Source organism: Kogia breviceps, chromosome 8 (assembly GCF_026419965.1).
Source record: "Kogia breviceps isolate mKogBre1 chromosome 8, mKogBre1 haplotype 1, whole genome shotgun sequence".
In the NCBI taxonomy this organism is placed as follows: Eukaryota; Metazoa; Chordata; class Mammalia; order Artiodactyla; family Physeteridae; genus Kogia; species Kogia breviceps.
Genome location: NC_081317.1, coordinates 47,748,062 through 47,775,432, shown reverse-complemented (window position 1 = coordinate 47,775,432; position 27,371 = coordinate 47,748,062). Strand labels below are relative to the sequence as shown.

The 27,371-nt window shown below is 40.4% G+C and overlaps 1 protein-coding gene across 2 annotated transcripts in view; it reads left to right on the top strand.

Annotated features, from left to right (window-relative positions):
* The first annotated feature begins 13,538 nt into the window (after positions 1–13,538).
* Positions 13,539–27,371, top strand: part of TEK (TEK receptor tyrosine kinase) — a 104,811-nt gene continuing 90,978 nt past the window's right edge. The window contains exon 1 of one of the 2 annotated variants that reach the window (XM_059072961.2): positions 13,539–13,988. In XM_059072961.2, coding sequence (XP_058928944.1) covers positions 13,937–13,988 — 52 coding nt within the window. In that variant the 5' untranslated portion in view covers positions 13,539–13,936. The remainder of the gene's footprint in view (positions 13,989–27,371) is intronic. The other variant, XM_067041386.1, reaches the window with a different exon arrangement.

Below are 27,371 nucleotides of genomic sequence, written 5' to 3'. Positions count from 1 at the left end.
GAAGCACCCTGTTTTTACACTTTTTGATTTAATGATTTATCTGATAATGTTTCCATGTTTGCTGACATATTGAAGAAAGTTAAATATTAGCTTTAAGAGAGCCATAAAATTAGTAGACATAGATTGCATAGCTTGTATATATTGTAGTTTTTTTTTTAAAAAAAATTAGAGTTGAAAGGCTCCCAGGAAAGTGCTTCAATCCACTTGAGAGTCAATCCACTTGACTCTCTCCACAACCATGTTCCTGACTGCCTCTAGCTGCCTCCACCTGAAATGTCCTCCTCCCCATGTCCTTTATCTATTTTCTAGCCACACTTCAAAGCCCAACTCAAGTCTCATCCTCTCACTGAAACCGTATCTGAATATTTCAGTGAAAATTAAACAATAATTGAAATTTCTATAATAACAATATTTAAATTCATTATGTATTTCCATCCTTAGCAATGTATAATAAACTATTTGTTTTCCATGCATGACTTGTGCTTAAATTATTCATTCTCTTATTTACTTCCTGTAAACTCATTGAAAGTCTACTACATACTCTGAGATCTAGGACTTTATGTAATGTTTCTTTGTAAAATGGGAATGGGAATTCCTATTTCTTAAGGTTGTGGAAAACTGGATAACATATAAGGGCCGGGCCTGTGTTATGGTTTAAATGTCTTTTTTCTTTCTTTTTTGTCAACAGCTATTTTCTGAAAAATTTTTAGAAATGGACTTCTTAACTTGTTCTCAAAAATTAAGGATAGGGCTTCCCTGGTGGCGCAGTGGTTGAGAGTCTGCCTGCCGATGCAGGGGACACATGTTCATTCCCCGGTCTGGGAGGATTCCACATGCCACGGAGCAGCTGGGCCCGTGAGCCATGGCCGCTGAGCCTGTGCATCTGGAGCCTGTGCTCCGCAACGGGAGAGGCCACAACAGTGAGAGGCCCGCGTACTGGAAAAAAAAAAAAAAAAAAAATTAAGGATACCCTATGAAGAAAGCAAGTTTCTTTCTTTGTCAAAGGAAACATATTGTAACTACCCCTGTCATTTTTATTAGAGTATTTTGGAATCTACTTGGAGATGTCACTTGAAAAAGTGTTCTAACTTTAGACATTAATAGAATTCCATGATCAAATGTCTGGAATACTGGGACAAAAATAGTAAAGAGACTCCTTTTTCCCCACTTCCTTATGTGAGGTTATTTCATACAATTGTAATACAGTTCGATTCTTTTGTTACATTCTGTATACATTCTGAGATCCCCTGGCCTTCTAAACAATTTTTAAAAATTTGCATGCAGTAAGGTTCACTCTTGGTTCAGTAAAGTTGTATGGGTTTGACAAATGCACAATGTCATATATCTACCATTACTATATCATATGGAATAGTTTCACTGCCCTAAAAATCCCCTGTGCTACACATATTCATCACTCTCTCCAAACCCCCGGAAACCACTAATCTTTTAACTATCTCTGTAGTTTTGCCCTTTCCAGAATGTCATATGATTGGAATCATATAGTATATAGCCTTTTAAGACTGGCTTTTTTAATTTAGTAATTATGCATTTAAGATTCATCCATATCTTTATGTGTCTTGAGAGCTCCTCCTTTTTATCACTTAATAGTATTCCACTGTATGGATGTATCTGATGTTTAAAAAATAACATCCTGCTCTTGCTTCATGCATGCAGTATCTTTTCATATATTTCTTTTTTATTGAAATATAGTTGATGTACAATATAATGTTACAGGTGTACAGTATAGTGATTCACAATTTTTAAAGATTATACTCCATTTATAGTTATTGTAAAATATTGGTTATATTCTCCATGTTGTACAATATATCCATATAGCTTATTTTATACATAGTAGTTCGTATCTCTTAATGCCCTACTCCTATATTGCCCCCCCTGCCCCTTCTCCCCATTGGTAACCACTAGTTTGTTCTACATATCTGTGAATCTGCTTTTTTGTTGTATTCACTAGTTTGTTGTATTTTTTAGATTCTACATATAAGTGACATTGTTCAGTATTTGCCTTTGTCTGTCTGACTTATTTCACTTAGCATAATACCTGCCAAGTCCACCCATGTTGCTGCAAGTGACAAAATTTCTCTCTTTTTTATGGCTGAGTAGTATTCCTACATACATACATACATATATATATATATATATATATAAAACACATCTTCTTTATCCATATATATTTCTGATATTCATATAATCCTTTAAAAAATTTTTGCCATTTCCTTCTTTCTTAGTAGTCTCTGTTTCTGCCAAGTTGCTTTTCTTCAGGCCTTTCTGTAGGCCTGTACTTTTACATTAGAGGCTTTCTGCAAATATCTGTTTGTCCTGGCTGGCTGTTTAAGAGTGGGACATCAGAAAACTGACTGGAAGCTCTGAGCGTGAGTTCAGTGTGTTGCACCTCTCTGCAGCAAAACTAGCGGAATGGTTTTGTTGGAGGTGCCCTACTGATATATCCGTTGGAGAAATATCAACATCTTCAGACTTATTCACTAGGGCTTGTCAGATTTCCCAGAGATCTGCTGAACTTCTGTGTGGAGAATAAACTTTTGCCAGCCTTCTGTGAGACAATGGGCGAAGAAAGTCCAAGGTCTAAATTCAGTTCAGAACTTTAGCTTAATCCTACCTGCTGTCTACAACTGTATGGTCCAGAGAACCTCTCTTTTATACCTCCTCCAGAGAAAAAGACCTCTTTGACACCCCTGCCCCAGTCTTCTATGTGGTGGAAAAGGTATGTTTACTCCACTGTGTGGAGAGCAAGAAGAAATGCATCAAGGATCTAACTGTTGTGTGGGTTTTTGGGGGGTTTTTTGGAACAGCTTTATCAAGATATCTATGTACTGTACAATTCACACATTTAAAGTGTATGATTCAATGGTCTTTATTATATTCGCAGAGTTGTGCAACCATCACCACATCAATTTCATTTCATTTATTTATTTATTTGAAGTATAGCTGATTTACAATGTTGTATTTCTGGTGTACAGCAAACTGATTCAGTTACATATATATTTTTTTTCATATTCTTTTCCATTATGGTTTACTACGGGACATTGAATATAGTTCCCTATACTATACAGTAGGACCTTGTTTATCTATTTTATATATAATAGTTTGTATCTGCTAATTCCAAACTCCTACTTTATCCCTCCCCCACCCCTTTCCCCTTTGGTAACCATAAGTTTGTTTTCTATGTCTGTGAGTCTTTCATAAATAAATTCATTTGTGTCGTATTCTAGATGCCACATATAAGTGATATCATATGGTATTTGTCTTTATCTTTCTGACTTCACTTAGTATGATAATCTCTAGGTTCATCCATGTTGCTGCAAATGGCATTATTTCATTTTCATGGCTGAGTAATATTCCATTGCACCACATCAATTTTAGAATGTTTTCATCACCTCGTAAACAAGCCTGAGTCCTTAGCAGTCACCTGCCCCACCATTACTCTCATCCTCCACTGCCCCCACTACACCAGACCTAGACAACCACTAATCTACTTTATTCTTCTATGGATCTGCCTAGTCTGGACATTTCATATAAATGGATTAATACAATATGTGGTGTTTTGTGACTCGATTCTTTTATTCAGAATAATGTTTTCAAGGTCTATGCATGTTGTAGCATGTATCAGTACTTCATTTTTTTTTGCCAAAATATTCCATTTTATGGATATATCATATTCATTTGTCAGTTCATGGTTTAGGGTTGTTTCTACTTTTTGGCTATTATAGATAATGCTGCTATGAATAATCATATACAGGTTTTTATATGGACATGTTTTTATTTCTCTTGGGTATATACCTAGGAGTAGAATTGCTGGGTCACATGGTAACTCTGCAGTTAACCCTTTAAAGAACTGTCTGCCTGTTTTCCAAAGTGGCTGCACCATTTACATAATCACCAGCAATGTACAAGTGTTCTGATTCTCCACATCCTATACCATACTTGTTATTATCTGACTTTTCCATTATAGCCACTCTAGTGTGTGTGAAGTGGGATCTCATTTTGTCTAACTGGCTTTTAAATATACATTCAACTAGTCCTTAATTCCACCTTATCACCACTTCCAGAGGTATAAGTAGTCACTAACTTACCATCTTTTAGAGGTTCTGCAGTGTATATTGCTTTCCCCTCCACCAATCACTAAGAAGTAGCATTTCTGTGCTTGTTATATCAGGTAGCTCCGGCTCAACAGTTTTCCACCTTCTGAAATTTTGTGGTTTCTGCCTTCTCTCCGATTTTCTTTGGCTGGTTGGCTTTATATCCTTGAAGAATTCATTTACTTTCTTTTAATGATTTTGAGAGGGAGGAGTAGTTCTGCATATGATTAGTCCACCATCTCTAAACTGGAAATTCATTTTCAATTCTATTTGCCTATTGAAGTTTTTTGTTTGATGTTTTGAGGAGAATGAGGTTTAACAAACATTTCTTGTTTCTAAAAGAGACAATCAAGGCATAAGCCACACTTGAGTAAGACATTACGTTTGGGAATAAATGAAAACAGAAGTATACTTGAATTATTTATGATGGTTCTTTTCTCTTGTGATCATTTAAAAATTATATGCACAATTACTTACATTAATTGTTTCTCTTTTAAATTAATCACTGAGATACATTATTTCAAGCTTCATATAAATGATGGCTATTAACTTCCTTTTTAAAGCTTTACGAATATTAATAGTAATATTTATTTTGTACATACTGTATCCCAGGCACTGTGCTAAGCATTGTATATACATTATCTCATACAATCTTTATAACAACCTCATAAGGGGAGTACTTTCAAACTGCTGTTACAGATAAGGAAGCAGAGGCTTAAATATCTAGTGTAACATACTAGGAAATGGCGGGCTTAGTCCTTTCTACTTGTTTTTCTGATCTTGAGCCTTGTCCTCTTAACAATATGCTGTGCTGTACTTGGGAGAACCTTGTGTATTCGACTTATAGACAGTTTAGGTTGGTTAAATCTGCCATAGCATGAATTGTGCATGGGTCTGTAGGTATTATTAATATGTATCTACATTTTAAATTAAACATATATACATGATTAAATAAGTTTTTGGTTAAACAGGATTTTTTCCTGCTTTGGATTTTCTGTCCTTTAAGCCAGGTTAAAGAATAAACAATTATCAATTAATATTATTAACTTAATGTGATGCTGGAATGCCAGTTTCAGAAGTCATTTCAAATATGGGCTTTCTGGTGTCAGGAAATTTATAGCACAGACAGACTCTTATGTCCCTGACTTAAAGTGTATTTTGCCAAATGCAGGGAAAAAAAAGACCCCCTTACTTAAAAAAAAAAAAATTAGTTTCTATTTTGAGTTGTTTTGTTAAATTCCTCATTACAATTTTTGTTTGTTTGTTTCTGTATCTGACAAGAAGGACTATGATTGCTTTCTCAGTGAGTGGGTGTGACTGAAGAGATGATATACAACCTAAGGTTAATTTTGTTCTCTTTCTCCATCTCTTTCCCATTTCACTGAAGTGATTAAGAGAAAGAGCTTCAAGACAAAGGCAAAACTTATTATAAAGGCCCCAAGGGGGGAATGGCTTATGGGGCTGAGTTTAAAATGTTCCAGGAACAGTGAGGAGACCATTGTGCCCAAGTGCAGAGGGCAAGGGGAGGGCGGCTCCTATAAAACTGGAGAGGTTGGCAGGATGGCTCCTGCAGGGTATGGCAGGCCACGCCAAGAGTCCACAATACAGAGCCGATGAGTAGTCATGAGTCACAAAGGGCAGGGGCCTTCCATGGGTCAATGCCAGGCATAAGAGAGTGCCTCATGACCCCACTACTTTATCCCCAAGGAAGCAAAGGAGAGATTTGGGCCTGAGTGTCTAGCAGTTTTGCAGGCAGTTTTAGAAGTCAAGGAATTACCATTTAGTTATTTTACAGTGACATGCCTGTATTCCTGACTGGCCTGGTGTGGGTAACTTCAGTTTCATCTATGGACACATATATGCGGACATTATAAATCTTATATGCAAAAAACAGACTTTTCAGAGACCTTTTCCTGGACATTTAACCCATCAGTGCTAATGGCACTGAATTGAACAAACTTCTGCTTATGTAGGAACTAGTTAAACTACCTTTATTTGGTTTTCAAATAAAGGTATCAAAATAAATTTTTCCAAAGTGGAATGTCTCCTGAATAGAGTTTAAAGGCTCTGTATTTCACGTTTCAACTCTATAAACCTTTGTAAAAATAGCTGCTGGAGATACATATGACATGATTCCTGTTCTCAGGGAGCCCAAAGTCTAGTATAAGAGAAAGATGGGCAGACAGTTTTCTACAAAGAAGCATGGTAGATTTATTTCCCAGGAGAGACCAGTTCAGCTTTTTCTACAGTTATCACATGTGGTTGTTGATGTTTTTAAACCTGTAAAAAGTGTGGGTTATATCTGATGATGATGATGATGATACCTATCATCACTTTCAGGCATTAATGCTCGATGCTTTACACAAATGTTATTTCCAAAGAGAGGCCCCTCCCCTACCTTCCCCCGTTTAGCAGATGAGGAAACTAAACTTCAGAGAACTGAGTTAGCCCGAGGTGAAACAGCTAGTGTGTGGGGTCTGTGTTGAGTCCTAGGTTGGTGATTCTAAAGCCCCCTACTTCCTGCTTTTCTACCAACTCCTTAAATATTGGTTTCTATGATGTGTATCTGGATTGAATCAGAGACAATTTGGTAACGACTTTACCACCAACCCTCTAAGGACATTTGCACTGGTTTTGTCTTGAATGGTCAGACTGTTCTCTGAAACATGGGCCCTTCTGTATTCATTTACCAAAACTTCATTAAGTATCTGTGAGTGAAGCACTGTGCTAAATACTGGAGATACAAAGATGACTAAGACATGGTCCTTGCCTCTGAAGAACTCTTAGCCTAGAAGGGAAACAAGGAATTGTAAGGCAGATCGACAATACTTTGCTAGAATCATTGCAAAAACTCTATTCCTGCCTCTCAGAGCCCTGCCTCTTACACTCCTCTGCTCATCTCCTTTCTCCATCTACTTCTGATGGTCTGGGCTGCTCTGCATGCCATCTGGGTGAGCTCATTAATCCCCAGGGCAATGCTCAGATTTCTCTCATGAGTTTCATACCAATGTATCCACCGCAAACCTAGCATCTATCTGGACTTGGCTATCCCATACCCAATCCAAGCCCATGTATCTATAATAGAATTCTATATTGAATTTTTTGTATTTCCCCACAAAAGAGCTTCATGTCCTGTGGCCCTTTCACAGTGAGTACTACCAGGTTCATATTGTTATACAAAACAGCAACCTTGGACTTATGCTAGTCTCCTCCCTCTGGGTCAACCCCAAACAGTCATTAAAATTAATATTTCTGTCACTTTAACACTTGTCATTCTTTCTACTTCTGATGCGATTATAGCCTTAATTCAGACTTATGATCTTTAAATACCACACTGCAATAGTCATCTATCATGAGTTTTCCTGGCTTTAATCTCTGCAAATGTAGCATGTCTATTGCTCTCAGAGTGATCGTCCTAAAATGAAAATTTAGTCATAGCACTCCGTGATTTAAAACCTTCTATTTCCTTTTGTTATAGACCTTAGTAGGGGGTATATCAAACCTGGAGCCAGTTTGTTTAATGCACCTTGTCTCAGGCTAAGCCCTTTCTCAGCCTTATTTCAGCCTTGCTCAACATTACATTTCCCCTAACATGGTATAGTATTTTATACCTTCATGTTTTGGCTCAGACTACTGGTCCATTTGTCAGAAATGCCTGTCCTACCCTCCTCAATGCCATTGTCATGGTTTACCTGGTAAACACCTTAGCTTTCAGTACCTAGCTCAATATTTCCTTCTTCTGTATGGCCCTTTTAGGGCAGAGCTATGAATAATTACGTAACTGTGAAGAACAGAGAATAAGTCTACTCTGATAAATTTCAAAAATTACCACAATATCAAAGTAGACTTCAGAACAATATTATCAGAGATAGAGATAGATATTAATTAAATAAAGATAAGTGAGTCAGTTTACAAAGGCACATACAATCCTAAATATGAATGAACCTAACAAATAACCTTTAAAATACGTGAAGAAAAATTGATGGAATTTAAAGGATAAGTTCAAATCCATCATTATAGTTGGAACCTTTAACATTCTGCTTTCAGAAACTGACATAACAGGTAGAAAAGAAATCAGTAGGGATATAGAGGACCTAAACAACTCTATGAACCAACTGGACCTAACTGTAATTTTTGCAATAATCCAACCACCAAGAGTAGAATACATATTCTTTTCAAGTGCACATGGAACACTCACCAAATACACCATATTCTGGGCCATAAAACAAACCTAAACAAATTTAAAAGACCTGAGCCCCCTGCCTAAGGGGCTTATAGTCTATCTGGAAAGATGCCATATGTGCCAAGGAAATATCAGGAGAAGAAAAAAAAAGAAAAAAAAGCCATGAGAATTGGTGCCTCATGGCCTAAAGGATCCCAAAGCAAAGACTACTACAACTTTTACTGCCAGTACCACCCTTTGGTATTTAACCACACAGTGTCTGATTTTGTTATTTAACTTTTCCTGTTTTGATGCATTATCACTATGGCTGGGATTGTATAATTGTGAGCTTCAAGAGCAGAGACCACATCTTCTCTATGTGTCTCTTCCTACAACAATTAGTACAGTGCTTGCCACTTCGATGCTAAAAAAAAAAAAGGTTTAGAGTAAATGGGGTTCAGAGAGGGTCAGGTATTTTCCATGGCCATCAACTCCGCTCCAGACCAGAGTGGGTGTTGCCACTTTAACTGTGGTGTTCTGGCTGAAGACCAGGACTTAATTGTTGATGACCCTTCCTTTTCTTCTAGCCACTGTTAGGTGCAGTGGTTTCACGAAAAATGTTCACGAAAGTCCTTAAGAAGACAGATGTGATGACTCTGGAGCTTCAGTGCCCACAGCCCTGCAAAAGGCAGAACTCCAGTGCTGCACTGCCAGAGGTCAACACCCCACCCTGTTTGCTCACCTCCTGGAGGCTGTGGTTCACCTGCATTCTGTTTTGTATTTGCCAGTGGGTGTTTTAAGGTACATCCTACTGCCCTGGGTCCACTGTCTCAAGGATTTCCCCGTAATCATCTTCATTTGTACATATACATTCATTTCTATAATGTTGAAATTATAGAAATCATAAAGAAAATAAAAATGATCAGTTTTTCAATAACCCAGAAATAGTAACTTTTAACATTTTGTTGTATATTTTATACATATATGTAAGTATATAATATATAAATATACATATATATATATATAGAGAGAGAGAGAATGTATGCATGTGTATAAATTTCGTGCTGTCCAAACTGTTGTTTTTCCCAATCAATAATACAGCATAAACATCCTTACAACTTTCCATGTCAGTATGCTTCCATCACAACATTTTGACATTTGTCTGGGATTTCACTGTGTACCATGATTTATATTAATAATCCATTTTTGTTGGCTATTTAGATTGTTTCCAGGTTTTGATTATTATCAACAATACTTCTGTAATGCCCTCATACATAAGTGTTGGGCACATCTTTTATTGGGGCTTGGGTTATATCATAAAAGTGGATTTTCTGGGCCAAAGGGTATGCATCTAAGACTTGCTACATATTTGTGATAGTGACCTCTAGACATGAGATACCAGCTTATGGGAACATTGTATAAGTTATTTTCCACACCTCTTCACATTTTTAATTTGTCCATTGCTATTTTGATTAATCCATCTCAAAGACTTTCAATGTTTTCTATAGATTTTTTTTTCACATATTAAGTACAAAAGGCAGAGACTAGAAAATGAAATATCAGCCAAGTGCCCTGTTTCTCTGCATATTTTGTTTGCTTGTGTATTGGTTTGGTTTGCTTTTTTGTGCTGCTATAAGTGTGTCTGGAAAAATCAAATTAAAGTGAGCTGAGTAAGCTTGACTAACAAGGAAGCCCCTTTCACTTCCCTGGAGCATGGCAGTGGGTTGCCCACAGATCCTGATATTATTACCACTATTTTGGAAGCACAATGATACATGTCTGCATTTATCAGTGTCATCAAACTTTTCCATAATCTGTCAAAGTTTCATTGCAAATACTTTCCTAAGGTCTGGGCATACCCTGTTGGTGTTTGTGATATTTGCTACATTTCTCTTTATCTACTTTTTTGCACACTGTGGTCTAAAGATGAACTATGAAATAAAGAGCCAACTGTGCAAAAATTGGAGGCCAAGAGACCAGGATTCTCATAGTCCCTCTGCTACCCCCAGCCGAGCAAGTTACTTAGCCTGTGTGGGACCTTGTTTCCTCACTGCAAATAGCTCTATATAACAATCCAGGGGGTAGTGTAGTGGTTGTAGATGGGGAAGAAACCCATAGAAAGCCTTTATTAAATATGTACTTGTGCCAGATACTATGTATATATTATCTCATGAATTAGGCATTAGTGTCTTCCATTTTAAAGATGGCGACTCTGAGGTTCAGAAATGTGAATTAAATTGCTCTGGTCATACAGAGAGTAAATTACAGCTATAACATGTAATCTAGGTTTGCCTGACTCCAAAGCCTTTTCAAGGTACGAGTATATAAGTGACGATGGGAGTCTGTTCATTCATTTCTTAATTCATTAAGTATCTATTCAAGACATACGATGACCTTCCAGGCACTGGGGTCAGATCTGGGAATTCAGTGGTGAATAAATTAGATATGTTTCCTGCCTCATGAAGATATCAGTCAGCTGGGGGGAAAGAGACATTAAAAAGATGAAGACACAAATATGTGATTATCAACCGTGATTAGTACTGTGAAAAAAAAGGACAGGGTGTTGGGATGGAATAACAGGAAAGACCTGATTTGGATTGAATAGGTCAGGGAAGACCTTTCTGAAACTGAGACCCAGAAGATAACTAGGTGTTAATCAGGCAAGAATGGGAAGAGCCTTTCAATATTTCTGGGTGGATGGAGCTGCTGAGGGTAGAGAGCTGATCCAGCTGGTCCCCAACAAGGCTCTTCAGGGGATGAAGATGCCCTGATGATGGCCACAGCCAGCTTTGAAGAGAGGGTTGTGGCCATGTCCAAGTGTGTGGTATTTCCTTAATACATTATGTATTGGGGAAAGTCCTGTCCAGACATGGAAATGGCCTCTCCCTTCCCTTGGAAATCCTGGCATGCCATCCATTTGTGCAACTTCCCAACCTGTTGCCAATCAGCTCTGCTGACCTATTGGCCTTGCACTTGGTAGTGAAGCTCATATTGTTGTTCCTCAGTAGGTTCTCCATATTCTAAGATCCATAGGGCAGAAAGCTGGAGCAGAGCATGTCTGGACACTTTTGTCCACAAGTTATCTTCACTTTACACCTGGAACTTACATGCCAGAGATTCAGACCTCCCACAGGAAAGTTGCTTAGCCTTTTGACTAGCTGTATAATCATAGGCTCAGGAAATCCAGCAGTACTTATTATATGGCGTCAATATTCTGGATAACAGTGAAAAGGATTACATGGAATAGTATTTCTGGATCCTGGAAGATGAAGTTAAGCTACACAGATCTTTGGGATAATGAAGAAATAAACTGAGCAATATTCCTGGATTACAGAGAGAGGAGTGAAACTGAGTCCCTCAACCTGGATAATGGAGGGAGGAAGAACCTGACTCACAGTTCTGGGTAAGAGGAGATCATTCTGGATGATGCAGAAGGATGAAGCTGGACTGCTTTTGTGGATAACAGAGGCAGGCAGCATAGGAAAGGACGCAAGGGAGCAACACATTCAGCCCACAAGAACCAGCAAACAGGAGGGAGCGAGAGCGATGACGGCTTCCTTGTTTGCCCATCAAGCACAAACAGGGGAAGCTGTGCCTGGGAAGGCAGGTGCCCTGGGGTTGGTTTGTTTCCAAGGGCTTCCTTCCACTGCTGCTCCACATGGCCTGGGGCCGGTGGACCTCACAAAGTCCCAGATACAATGTGCTTAAGTAGAGCACTTTGGTGACCCCCGCAGGCTTTCCCAGTGAGGGAGATACAAAGCTAGCATCTTCTTTGAACTGCCCAGATGAAAAGTCCTAGGAATCAACCTGGAGATGCTGAGAGTCGGACAGTTTAGTCATTTAGGCTATGAGGTGTTACAATCAGAAGGGAAATTAGTCATATCCAGTCTAAATCCTTCACTTTACAGTTGAGGAAACCGTGGCCTAGAGATGGGAAGTGAATGGTCCAAAGCCCCACAGGCAGATCATGGCAGAACTAGAACTAGAACCCAGAATCCCTGACTCCAGTCTGGTTCTTTACGATGCCAAACTTGAAGCCATCTCATAGGAATAGAGAATGGCATTCTGGAGGAAGCTTTTAGGACTGAAATCAGAGACAGAATGGAAAGACGAAAGCAAGTGAATACGTTAACACAATTAATGAAAGCCTTCTATGAATTAGACACAGTGCCAGAGGTTTTTACGGATTTTTAAACCTCATTTAATCCTCTCAAAAATCCCCTTGATGGAGAGATTATTGTCATTTTCTAGCTGTTGAAACTGAGACTCACAGTTTCAGTAACTTGTCTCAGACCACAAATGGCTGAGCCAGTATTTGAAGCCAGGTCTGCATGAAAAAGCCTGAGCTTTTCTACCCCAGCTGCCTGGAAACATCAATTGGTGCTTGAGATCATTGCTGATATGATAAAACCTGGGACAGAAATCAGGCAAGACTAGCAGCATCTGCCTTTTCCTGTGGTGAGTAGGAAAAAGGATCAGACAACTCTTTCCTCCGGCATGAAGGCGAGGTGATGACTGAGGTATCGGCTCTCTATGCTAAAGTCAGAATTCGTATTTTGGTGAAATTGTCATCTGGATAGATTTAGGGTCTCTGATCTCATTGTAGGCATGGTTACCCCAATGGTTATTTTCCTTTTGGCCTATGTACTCTCTCTGCTCTTATGGATAATATTTTTATTGCAATCTAATCACTTATAGTATTTGGTTTTTACACAGGTTATTTTTAAAATTTTGGATACAATTTTCGTCTGAAAGTAAGTTGGCCAGTAACCACGAAATCCCTCTTAGTATTACTAAAACCCTTCTCTGCCAATTCTTTAAGAAATTAGATCATCTTCAGATGAATTGTTAATAAAAAATTAACGTGATGGCCAGTAGCATGGATATCTTTTGGGCTCTTGGCCAAAAGATAAGCCATCTGTGTGTAAGAAAACAGGCTAACAATTTTGGACTCTGGTCTCTGTGGCCACAGTGAGCATTGACCTCACTGTTAATTACCTAAATTAATTGTTTTAGGGGTTGTGTTCTCTCATCACAAAAACTTCTCTTTCCAATTCAAACCATGTGGGTTAAAACAAGAAAACAAAAGCCAAAACTGCTCCCCACACCCAAAAGCCCCTTCTGTCAGGGCTCCCAAGTAGACCCGGGAGAGCTGTTAGAGGGCTGAGAAGGGCCAGTCATCAGCGCATACCATACATAGGTGGAGGGCTTGTTATTCTCAGTTTCCCGCCTAGGAGAGGATACCCCTATTGTTTCTGAAAGTGCTGACCAGGACCCACACTTCCAACTAAAATTCCTCTATCCCTCCAACAGCAGCAAAAGCAGCAGCAGAAGCAACTGCAATTGATAAGTGTTTTGATGAATTGCAAGATGGATAGAGCTTACAGTGCCCCCAGCCTTGCTGATACCAAATGCCTTTAAGATACAGCTTTTCCCATCCTAATCTACAAAGGAAACAGGAAAAAGGAACTTAAAACTCCCTGTGCTCAGACAGAAATGAGACTGTTACAGCCCGCTTCTGTGCTGTTCCTTCTTGCCTCTGACTTGTAAACAAGACCTAGTAGGACATGAGAATGGAAAGTCACAAACTTCTGGGCGTTTGAAAGGATCCTTGGGACCTCATGCACATCTGTGGAAACTGGATGGAGAGATTTGGGGAAGCATGGATTCTTTAGCCGGCTTAGTTCTCTGTGGAGTCAGCTTGCTCCTTTCTGGTAAGGTTTGGCTTTATTATCTTTAAAAAAGTATTTTTAACAGAGTTAATGATTCTGGGCTGTCTCGCCAATGCTTAGTGCTGGTTAACAAGGGGCAGCTGTGGCACAGGGACTGTTTCTCCATGAGTCTCCGTTTAATATATGTAAGGATTGACATGGAAAGTCCTTGTGGCATGAACTGATTTTTCTAGAGTTTCTCTTCTGGATTATTGCCCGCTGTGTTACCACAGACTCTGTGAGGACTGATTAGGTCACTTTATTTGAAGAGACACGCTTACCATAGTGCGTTATTTTACTGTTCCTCGTTCTAGATTGTTTCCTTACTCTATAGAAAAAGAAGAAACCTGGCTTTATCTGCTTCAAAGAAAATCTTCAGTCATTAAAAAAAATCAAATTCATGCTGAGAATGATTCGGACCCACTTAAGGCATTGTACAGATTGTCATTTTTAAAAGAACAAAGATGCTTTTCTATAAAGATTTCATGTTTGTATCTTATTTTAATCAAAGCAGTCAAACGCTAGGCTTTTTGGTTTTTATCTTATAGTTGGGGTCAGGGAGATTAGGACTATATAATTTTTGTTTTATTTAAAAAATATTTGGCACATAGTAATTTGTAAAGTCTTTATTGGCCCAATGAAATGAAAGTTTAGTCAATTACCCAGATCACTGGATACAGGAGAGTAACAAAATCTATTGTGGGTTTAAGGAATGGTTGGCTTGAATGTTTTTAGATTTAAGTTGTCTGTTGTTCAGATTCTCTAGATGGCGGCGTGGCTTATAGTTCACTCACCCTATGGGATACCTATGAAAGTGGTATCAAATCACGAAATACAAATAACAACTATAATGGCCATCAATCTCTCCCCTTCAGTTTGAAAGCATTTGAATTATTGTAATGAAAATAGAATTGATATAGGAAATGAATTTGGGAAAATTTACTGAACTTAATGGTGTGGGCTATATTATATTAGTAGAACTTGATCCAAGTATACATACGTATCTGCTAATTATTTTATGTTTTTCATATGTTTGCAATATTATATTATTAAATATTCAAAAAATTACTCCAATAAGATAACATAATTGCATGTTTGTTTATAGCTCTTCAGTTTGTTTCCAGTGATCAATTATATTGAGGATTTAATCATTTAAGACTAAGAATGTGTAAACTGCTGAAAATGAAAGATTATCTGAGATAGTTTCAGTATTTATGTAGAAATTTTTATATCCATGTAGAAATAATGTTGATTTCTCTGACAATATGCATCTTTAAGCCAAATAGTTATCATAATTCCATTTTCGGTTTGCTTTTTTTCTGTGTGACATTTATCAGTAACATGAAATCCGGAACTGCTTCTATATCAGGGATTATAGTCATGCAAAGGCCAGGGGTCCACAGCTGCTCTGAGATACTCTTTAGTTTAAATAATATACACACACAGAGACACACACACTCTGTTCTAATTCATCTTTTTTCCCCATAGTGACCATGTTATGGCACTTTGCAATATAGGCTTAGAAAAGATGTCATAAAATCAAACAAAAAAGTTATGTGGCAAAATAGCTACTCTGTGTGTAAACCAAAAGCACAGCACCAACTTAAGCAGGGTGAAGCCCAAAGAAAGGGGTTTCGTTGTTGCTCTTGTTGAAAGGAAGGGTAATACCAGCAAGGTTGGTTTCTGGAGTAGGTATGTCGTGCTAAATCCTAACTTAGATTTTCCATCTAAGCCTCCATGAATATGAATACTGAAGGCCTGATAATTGCAACAACAAGAAACCAGCATGATTATGTCTACAGGCATAGGATCCCATTCTTCAAACCAAACTCCACTGGTAGACTACAGTAATGCAGCTAGGGGTTCATGACTTACAGATTTCTCTCTAGTCTAGTGGGTTGTTCATCATTCCTTTTTTCTGAACAAATAGAACTGAAAAAAATATCACATTTGCCTCAATGAAGGTGACTCTGGGTGGTAGACGCTAACCCATAAAAGGGTTGGAGGAGGTATGCAGTTTTTAGAAGGCTTCCCTCAAATCCACCTAGATTCTGGTAGATTCCCCTCCCAATAGCAGATCATGGCCAATACCAGCTTAGAAACAAGTTCTAAGAAACATACTAGGTTTTCCCTACTCTCCCATTCTCACCAAACCAGGCTGCTCTCCCAAAGAGAAAAACAAAATAAAACTAATCACTCTTTCTGCTTTATCATAATATGTCCTTTGTGATCAACACTGATCCAATGGGAAGCCTCTAGTAGCATGCCTTCATGCCTCTTTCCTGTCTCATTTGACATTTTAAGTAACAACCTGGGTTCAGAGATAGTGAATATCTTGTCTGGAGTGGTGGAGGAAATTCAGTTATAAGGTCAGGGAAGTGGTCCCAGATGGAACCTCCTGATTAGGGTTGGTCTTAGAAGGCTAGTTATCAAGTCTGAGTAATCAAGGGTGGAGGCGTAGAAGCTGGGAACAGAGACACACCTGGGAATTATTCTCAGAAGGAGGAGTTTTGCTCTCTTGACAGATGCTCCCTCCTAAACATTGTTTTTGTTGGGAGCTCTCAGCATTTCCCTTTCAGCCTTACCCTGGGAGAGCTTCCTTCAAGAGTCTAGTCCTTCTAAGACATCTCTCCAGGAGGGAAGAACTCTTCTAAGTTCATCTCAGAAGACTATGCTATATCCTCTGGGGGATTCAGATGGGGGGGGTCCAGTTTTTTCTGACATTATCAATTCATCTCCTGGAACTCTATTCCTAAAAAGATATGTGTGTGATTGTGTCACCAGCTTATTCCCTGTAGATGGCTTATTGGTAAGAGCACAGAATCAGGATTCAAATAGATTTGTCTAGGCTGGAAGGATGAACCAAACCCAAAAGATAAATAGATAAATGTCAAAATAGATAAATGTCAAGTTATGCATTTGGATTCAATAAATAGATGATGTATGTTCAATGTGAGAGAGACTTGGCTTGCTGAGAGTTCTAGTGAATGACATCCAAGTTTTGGTGATACACAAAATTTGATGAAATGCAAGGAGCCAATTTATAGGCGCCAATACATGCTTTACTTGCTAAAAAGGTAATACATAGGCTGTAACCGTTTGCATAGTAAAAATATAAGGTCAGAATTAGAGGTGGTAATCACTTCAATCTGCTGCTCAAAGAACATCCATTAAACACTGAAGACTAGGGCTTCCCTGGTGGTGCAGTGGTTGGGAATCCGCTTGCCGATGCAGGGGACACGGGTTCGTGCCCCGGTCCGGGAAGATCCCACATGCTGTGGAGCGGCTGGGCTCGTGAGCCATGGCCGCTGAGCCTGCGCGTCCAGAGCCTGTGCTTCGCAACGGGAGAGGCCACAACAGTGAGAGGCCCGCATATCACACACACACACACACACACACACACACACACACACACACACACACAAAACCCTGAAGACTGAAAAATTTGACAGCAAACATAGTAGGCAAATGGGAAGGTAAGTGCTTTAGAAATTTTGTCATATGGGAACATTTAGTCAGGAGAGAAGAGATGAAGGAGCAGCATTTTCATGGGTTTCCACATAGCAGACACCATAGATTGACGCTGTATTTTGTCAGGTCTAGGATCCAGGGGTGGAGGGAGTTGCACAAAAGACAGAGTTTGGCTTTGTTAATGGAAACCTTCTGAAAACTGTATCACTATCCCCCTGGGGAGTGAGTTCCCACACTGGAGAGGGTTTGGGCATGGGTTGGGTGATTGATAGTCTTTAGGAATGTGAAAAGAAAATCCTTTTCATTTCACTACCTGTGGCTCCTTACTGACCACTTAGCAGGTAGATAAAGGTTCAGAAGAGCCACCAAGATCTTTGCCCACTGAAATCAAACTGAGTTTGTTTTCTGAATGTGGACCCAGATATGGTCACTTTATGCTGAATTGTAACTCAGTTAACATGCCTTAGGAGAAGAAAAACCACATGCATTTGTGCTATGATGACTCACTTTTGAAGACACTGCTCTATGAGCGTGAGGTTGATCTCATCAAGAAGGCAGGAGAAGGAGTTAAGAGTATGGATTGTGAAGTTACACACCTGGGATTAAGCTCAAATTGGAGGACCATGGGCCAGTTATTTGATTGTTCTAAAGCACAGTTTTCTCATCTTTTACATTTGAGAATACTTTTTCCCAGAGTTGTTATAAGCATCAAGTGTGATAATGCATGTAAAGTACTCAGCCAGTAAGAACTCTCTTAGTAAGTGAAGCTAGTGTAATCAAAAGAGAAGTGTTGCTATGAGGAACATTGGGCTCATTCAAGACAAGTCTAATCTTTTCCAGGTGTAGGGGAGTCACTTACTACTCATAGAAGCATTCTCCTAAAAGACTTCAACATAAGCCAGTTTCTCATATTTTGTGCTGATCTCTCCCCACTTGACAAGCCAGAACACTTGGCCTACTCTCCAGTGCTTTCCCTCACCTATCCGTGCTCATGGCTCTTCTACTTCAACCAGGCCCATCTCCACCATCTATGCATACTTTCCCCTTGGCTCTTGTTCATGCTGTTCTATCCATTTGGAAATGACATCCACCATGTTCACTCTGCAAACAAAATTCAACTCAGTTTGCCAAGGCCAACTCTTCCTCGTGTTCTTCCCCTAATTCTGAGTTCCCTTCCCACACAGGCTGTGCCTTTGAGCTTTAGACACATAGATTTAGCCCAGTTAGCCTCTAACATTGTTGACAACTGATATTATTTACTTCTTATTCTCCATAGTGCATGGAGTTTAATATGCCATAGTAAGAAACTTTTGGTATACCATGGCAGACCTGAAAAAAAGTGGGAAATTGTTTGTTGTTGTACAAAGGACTTTTAAACATTGAAAGGATAACAATAACAATCAATTTCATATATATTGCAAGTAGTATTCACTCATATCTTAAAAGGTTGGCTTATGTTAAATATTTGATGTAAATAGGGTCAAAAGAAAATCCCTTTTTGCCCTTAGGTGTGAAACATAAAAGATATACTCACGAAAGTGGGTTTAATGAGATTTTACATAATATTAGGTATTGTATGATTGTTGAATATTACTTTAAAGATACACAGTTTTATTCAATAGACATTTATTGAGTTATTGCCCACCTTTCATTCATTCATTCATTCACTAACTTAACTATCTTTTCAATCAATGAAGACATACTGAGAACTTACTTTGCACCAAGTACTGTACTGGATACCAGGAATGCAAACAAGGATTAATTATTTTTTCCCCTTGCTAAACTCACATCTTAGTAGGAAGGATGACTATAGGCATATAAATTGTAAGATGCTATGATAAATAATGTAGTAGGGGGCTTCCCTGGTGGCGCAGTGGTTGAGAGTCCGCCTGCCGATTCAGGGGACAAGGGTTCATGCCCCGGTGCGGGAAGATCCCACATGCCGCGGAGCAGCTGGGCCTGTGAGCCATGGCCACTGAGCCTGTGCGTCCAGAGCCTGTGCTCCGCAATGGGAGAGACCACAACAGTGAGAGGCCTGTGTACCGCAAAAAAAAAAATAATAATAATAATGTAGTAGGGGTATATCAAAATCTAGCTTTTCAAGAGCTATAAAAATGTTTATTGGCTTCAATAATAAAAGCAACTTTAAAATCCAAATTAAACATAAATGGCTAAAAACATATAATGTCAACTTCATTTATTGCTAAATTTAGTATGAATAAAATTTAGTATTGAAAATAATCTGTAGGATAGGTCCTCCTCACTTTGCAAGAACTAAATAATAATGAATATTACCAAAAATTATGGCTAGTGTAGTTATGAGTTACTCATAGCCAAATGATTTTAAAAGTAAGTAGATAAAAAGGAAAAGAGAAGAAAGAACTTCCCATCAGAGGGAGCAGGTGGTGTGAAATAGCTGGGCAAGCTCAGGGAAGTTGAGTAAGTCTGGAATGTAGGGAGGAGATGGCGAATTAAGGTTGGGTTCAGATCAGGAAGGGCCACATAGGCCATTTTAAGTCATTTGTACCTCTTTCTGTACACATGGAAATTTAGTATGGTGTTTGTTCCATCATATCTGATTTATGTCTTGGAAAATTCACTCTGATAATAGTGTGAAGCATGTATTGACATGGCAGAGACTTAGGCCTGGACCAATTTGGCTTCCCAACACTCCAGGCAGGGAGGCTTAGATGAAGAAGGGGTTTGAAAGTGTTTAGGAGTTGAAACTGTAGGCACTGGTAATTGGTTATATATTGGAGGTTGTGGGAAGTGGGGTGTGTAAGCATTGCTCCCGGCTTCTGGTTTGGGTAACGGTGCTGCCATTCTCTGTGTTGGGAAACATGGCAGAAGGAACTGCTTGGTGACAGGCTGGCATGAAACAAATAATTATTTTGTACATGTTGATTTTGAATTTCCATGTTAAAGGTGGATATTTAGCAAAATTTGGCTCTCTGGGTCTGAAACTCAGAAGAAGAGGGTCAGGCAAGGGATTGAAACATAGAAATCTTTGTTTATGGTAAGTGAAGACATGGGTTGTATACCAAGACTTATGTGAAAGGAAGAGAAAGAGCAGATAGCCAGGGGTTCTATGAAGAAGCAGTCAGGGAGTTGCCAGGAGAGGCAAACCCAATCAGATTCCTTCGGTGGGATTTCAGAGAATTGGTGTTGTGGTAGCTAAAGAAGGAGAAAGTTTAAAGAAGGGGACAGTAAGATGGGGACAGCAGAGTGACAGCCTCTGGGCTTGGCATGGGGGCACCAGACTGCAGGTGTGTTATTTTACAGAGAGCCAGCTGCACTGACAGCATTACCATGCCAGAGCTGGAAGGATGTCAGAAGATCAGCTAGCATCACTCCCAGCCTTCAAGAAAGAGAATGTCTAAAGTTGCCTCCCTTATTTCTGGAATTTTAAACTGATAACCCTATTCCCACTGGTCTAGCCAGACTATTCCTCAACTCACATCACACGTGCAGAATGTTTTTTAGATTGAGCCTTGTGTGCTTTCCTCTACATCCTTCCCCCACCACCTCCTTTTTGTCCCTTCAGTCCCATCCTTCTCCCTGTGTTTCTTTCCGAAGGCTGCAGGGGCAGGTGTGGAGACATGGATCTGCCAGATGGGCAGAATCCTGACTCTTTTCAACACATCTGTTGATTAGAGGGAGTGCGTTCCCACGGCCTAGTGGTGCCATGTCTAACATGGTACGCATGCGCGTAACAAAGAGAGGGAGAAAACCTAAAGATGACCAAAAGGAACCCATTAGGCAGCCAGCTGAGGGGCATGTGGGCGGCTGCTGTTTGCTCTGCCTGCCCAGGGCTTGACCAGTGAGGTGTGTGTGGTGGTCACACCCATCTCAGCAGATCTGTCAGCTTTCCCGCTTTTGTTAGAGGGTGATATCATGCTTCCTGGGGGGAGCGCTGGAAGACAATGCTCGGCCACTTTCCTCCAGATACAATAGGCGGAGTCAGGAAGGCAGTATTGACATTGCTGGGGCTGGGAAGGCACTCGCTGCTCCGCGGCCGTCAGATGGTGAACCAACTTAACCTTGGCACACAGGGCCTGGGTTGTGCAAGGCGTCTGGCTCCAGAGCCAAAGGGGACTCCACCCTGGGGACAGGAGTGCTTTAGACATCTGGGAATCTGGGATGGGCTTCGAATTCTGATCCCGGTGTCAAAAACAACTGCAAAACAATAATAGTACCAGGAATAACAAAAATGGCTACCATGGGCCGAATGTCGCTATGTGCCAAGTGTTTAATATGATTTTTCAAAATTCTTCTTCTTTATTTTATTTTTATTTTTGTTATTATTATTTTTGGCCACACCGTGCAGCATGCAGGATCTTAGTTCCCCAACCAGGGATTGAACCTGTGCCCCCTGCATTGGAAGCATGGAGCCTTGACCACTGGACTGCCAGGGAAGTCCTAATGTGTTTTTTAATATCTCACAACAATCTCACACAATAGGTATTATTATTTGTTTTGTTTTGTTTTAAAAATAGATGGTGAAACGGAGGCTCACAAAGGCTGAGACTTGACTAAGGTTAAAATGTTGTGGACATTCATTATTTGGGACTGCCTAACATTCCTATTTTTCAAAAGCCACCATGCTTTCCCTCCATTGATGGGACTGCCAATCACTGATCAGAGTGTACTGTCCATTTGAAGACAGCGGTTGGTTCAGATGGAGGGTGCATGACCCAGTAGGGCCAGATAGACTCTTCTCTGGGAATTTATGAGCAAGATGTTCTCTTTCTTCAGTGAGGACACTGTTTACCTGGAGCCGCCAGCTTCCCTTGGCACTTGAAGCTAGTCTTTGATAGGAAAGAATGATGACAGAGACAAAGAGAACAGAACCCAGACAGGCACTCTGAAATTATCTGAGCCCTGGAGCCAATGTTTTTAGATCGGAGACCCATCCCTGCCCCTTCCAATATGGGAGCCAGTTGCCTTTATTTGCTTGTGCTATTTTGAGTTGTTTTCTGTCTCTTGAAAATGAATAGTCCTGAGTGACCACACGATCTCAGTAGGAATTATGGAGGCAAGAATTAAACTGAGGGCTTCCCTGGTGGCACAGCGGTTAAGAATCCACCTGCCAATGCAGGAGACACGGGTTCAAGCCCTGGTCTGGGAAGATCACACATGCCGCGGAGCAACTAAGCCCATGTGACACAACTGCTGAGCCTGCGCTCTAGAGCCAACGAGCCACAACTACTGAAGCCTGCGTGCCTAGAGCCTATGCTTCACAACAAGAGAAGCCACCGCAATGAGAAGGCTGTGCACCACAACGGGGGGCTACTGCCCCCGCTCGGTGCAACTAGAGAAAGCCCACGCACAGCAACAAAGACCCAACGCAGCCAAAAATAATTAACAAATTAATTTTTTTAAAAAATATAAACTGAGAATGACCTGAACCCAAATCCTGGGCTCTTTCAAACACCTCACTGTGTTCCAACTAGTGTTTCATGGTCACCTCAGGCTGCTTTCCAGAAAATGAGACTGATAACAGTACTTATTTGTGTAGTTTTAGGGGAAGATTTTAAAATATGCTACTTAAAATTACTTAGTATGGTGTGGGTACATGATGAGCACTCAATAAAAATCAGATGTTCTTAAATTGTTTACTTCTAAACAAAGCTGGAGGATCTTATGTCACTTTATGCCAATCTTTTCAAAGCACATCTCCATCCATGAGGGCAGGCAACTCGTATTCTATGCCAGATGGAGCTCCCTGGCTTCCCTTGGGATAATTCAGCATTGGTACCCTAAGCCTGGCCTTGTCTCAGGGACAAAGAGAGAAAAACTTAGAGCTGTGCGTTCTTGGGTTTTTGCTAAAAATCTGGAGTGCAGGTGAGGGAATTCCTTCCCATGGCCTTACCAGCTGGCAGGATGGTGCTCCCGACTTTTCTTCTGCCAGCCCCCAATTTCCTGTTTTCTCAAGTCTTGACTAAACAGAGGCTCTAGGATGCTTTGCCCTAGATTGTTCCCACCTCATTTATTCCAAACCTATTAATTCCTAGTCCTTGAAATTTTTCTGTGGCATTGTCAATTCCCAGTGCAATGTGGTTCACTTCAGACCAAGCCCATTATTGAATTTTTGGACCCATCCTGGAGTGCATGTGTATGTGCGTGTGATCATAGCTCTGCCCATATTTCACCACCATCTTGCCTTTCATTCCTCCCCCTCTTAGTCTCAATTCCTCTTTGTGTCCAGCACCTCTTGAATCTGGAAAGCACTTTCTAATCTTCCAGAGTTGATTTAAATACCCACCTATTTTGCTATTCATTGCTACCACTCCAGAATCAAAGAGCAGGGTGGCGGTGGTAGTTGGTTGTGGTCAGCAACTTTTCAGGAGCCAGTCTTGCCTACCTCACCAGGCTCTTGTGATTCTTAGTCCCTCAGGCTACACTGGGGGTGTATTCCAGTCATTCCAGGATCTTTGCAGTTTCTAAAACTGCACCTTCAAGCATCCAGGCCTTTGTGTACAGTGTCCCTTCTGCCCAGAATATCCTCTTCACTTTCTTTTCTTCACCTGACTTATTCACGCTTTGAGATTTATATCAAGTGTCATTTCTTCTAAGAAGTCTTCCCTAACCTTCTTGCATGGATTAGGTCCCTGCCTTAGCCTAAATTCCACTAAAACAAACAAACAAACAAAAAACCTGTGGACTGAGGCAAAGGCATATGTGCAGGTAGATTATTGGGAAGTGGCCCCAGAGAGCAAGAGTGAGGGACTAAGGGAATGGAAGTGCACAAGCATGTATTATCACGTTGGCCACTGCCTCAAATGCCTGGTGCTCCAGACCTTTTGAGGAGCCTTATGAAATGAGACTCAAGGGCATTCACCCATTGCTCTCCTCCCCTTTATTCAAGGGTCATATAGATGCAAGAAACTGATAAGCTACTGCTGGGGTCCTATGCTGTTGTGCCAGAGAAAGTCCCAAGGGAGGAAGTGAGATATCCTCTCATGGACTCTGTGTGAGCTACTTTGATATTACATCTGCTCAAAGCTTGTGGAGGCCTGCTCAGCTGCGGCTGCAGAAGCAGCTGAAGCAAGACCTGGAATGGGGAAGATTTGCATTGGTGCCCAAGAGGTGTTGGATACAGGCACCCTTGTGCTTGTCTCTGCCATAGTACTTAGAATATTAAATTACAATTTACAGTTTACTGGATGGTTTGCCCACTAAGCTATGGTCTGTGTTTGACATATCAGTAAGAGAAATGCTTTAATAAATAGTTTTGCATTGGATTAAATGTTCTGACCTAGTGCTTTCCTAAGTGTGCTACATATACTACCACTGGCCTGAAAGATGATTTAATGTGGTGCTTAGAACATTTTTAATTATAAAAATTATTTGTATACATTGATGTATATGTGTATGTATCACATGAATCATGTAATTTAATGAGTATTTTTGCATTATTTGAGGCTCAGGAAAAAAATAGATGAGTTAATTTAAAGAGAATGGTTAATAGAATAATTGTACAAGTCTCCTGTAGACTCAGCAAGAATCATGAAAATGACGTATTCATCAGTGCAGTTTAAGAGACACCGTTCTAACTGAATGAGAGAGCCAATCCTTTTTAGAACTGTTTTGTGTGTGTGTGTGTGTGTGTGTGTGTGTGGTCAAATAAAAAATAGAAAAGTAATTTGGGCACATAATTAATACTATCCTAGTGACATGGACTAAGTGGAAGAGAGTCTCTTGGTGATCAACCTGTCTCAAAAGACTGTCTTGGACTCTAATATTGCTCCTCCCAGGAAATCTGGAAAGTGGACATTTATTAATAAATTACAGACAAGACCTAGTTTACATGTTGGGCATACTGAGTGTTCCTCAAAAAAGGCCCAGTAGTCAGCCAGTAAAATAGTAGGCCATGCCCAAAGTAGAGGAATGGATAGGTCAGTTATATGCATTCATTCAAGCTAACATTTACTGAGCTCTTTCTATGTTCTGGGAATCTGCTGGGCATTAGAGTTACAAGCATGGTTAAGAGAGGCCTGTGACTTCAGGTGGCTTTTAATCTGGTGGGTGAGAAGCTCTGCTCTGTTAGAGGCAGACAGTGCATGTTGGAAGCATCTAGGCTGGAGAGAGTCATTCTGGAAGAGAACAGGGGTCTCACTAAGAGGGTGACATTTGAGAAAGATGAGCAGAATTATGCTTTGTGCAAAAGCAGGAGAGGAAGTGAGGAGGAAAGGTATTCTGGGCAGAGGAAAAAGCGTGAAAAATGAGGAATAAAAAGTTTAAGAAATGTTTGTGCAGTGGTTCTATGTGGCTACCCTCTAAGGTACAGGGAATAAAGCTAGGGAGGTGGGCTGGGAAGAAGGTAACTTGATTTGAGGTTGGCTGAGTGGGCAGGGCCAGAGTCGGTTATGGGAGTTGTCAGGATATAGGATGAAGCTGTGTGAGCGAATGACATTGCCCAAGAAGAGGAGAGAGGGTGGTTCTGGGAACACCTTTGTCAAGGGGTGATGCGGGTGGAGGAATAGAAAACTGAAGGCATTCAAAGAGATAAGCCAAAGGAGGAGGGAGTTTCAACTACGTAAAAATTTACAGAGGCAGGAGCCAGCGTAAGGAGAGAGACTAGAGAATTTGGCAATTAGGTATCATTGCAAGGCATTTTCAGTGTATGGGCAGGGCTTGGGTTGAAGAGTAAGGGTGAGGTGAGGAAGTGGAGTAAGTAAGCATAGATTCCTTTCTGAGAGATGTCCCATGTCACGGCAGCTTCCTGTTTCCATGTGCTTTTCTGTAAGCCTGATTCTAGGGTGATTTAGTAGGAGAAGGGGTGAGGTCTTCTCTGCCATTGTTGGTTCAAGGTGCTGGGAGAATATGCTGAGGTTTGAAGGAAGTAGAGAAAAACCTCTTCCATCACAGACATTCTCTCCTTCCCATGGATGTTGTCCCCAAGTTGCCTGAATTAGATAATTATTTTAATTTCACAAATACCTGGTAATGGAGGTGCCACACACTGTTACCTGGAATGAGGAATATTAGAATGGTCAAAGACTCAAAAGATGATCTAGTCCAGTGTTATTGAATTGTCTTTGCATAATATTAATTCCAGGAGAATCCCTGAATCCCCCGCCATTTTTTTGAGTATCACATGGAGCTAATGTTTGATACCTTAAGAAATGCTGGTTTGATTCAACCTGCTCATTTTATAGATGCCGACACTGAGACCCAGGAAGTTCAGCACTTTGCTCAAGCTCACTCAGCTCATTAGAGGCTGTCTCTTCACTTTAACGGAGAGTGTGGAAGGCAATATAAATTAGAGCTTAATGCATGTACCATTTGGTCAGACTGCCTGGGCCTGCATTCCAGTTTTATCATTGAATTGGTTAGCTATTGCTGTGTAACAAACTACTCCCAAAACCCAGTGGCTCAACCCACATTTATTATCCCTCATAAGTCTTTGTGTGATTCGTGGCTTGCCTCGTCTGTGTTGAGCACAGCTCTGAGGTTCTGCTTCAGATTGCAGCAGCTGGTGCAGCTCTGCTTCTTGCTGCACATGTGTGGGTTGTCTGGGTGACTCTGCTCACATGTACCTCATCCTTCTTGGATCAGCCCAGGGGATGTTGTTCTAATGGTGATGTTAGAAACACATCACCATTAGAAACAAAACAGCAAGTGAGTCTTCTTAAGGCCTAGGCTGTGAACCAACACACTGTCATTCCCAAAGTCAAGGTTCGGAAACTACACTCTGCCCATGATGAGGCCAAAGCAAGGGTTCGATACAAGGAAGGCTGAAGAGTTGGGGCCAACAATTCGATCTACTGCAGCCGCTACTAGCTTTGTGCTGTGGTGCAAGTTAACTTCACCTGTAAAATAAGCATCATAATAGCAGTTACCTCTCGGGATTTTTTCTGGGGGGATGGGGGTGGGGATTAAATGAATTAGTTCATGTAAACCACTTAGAAC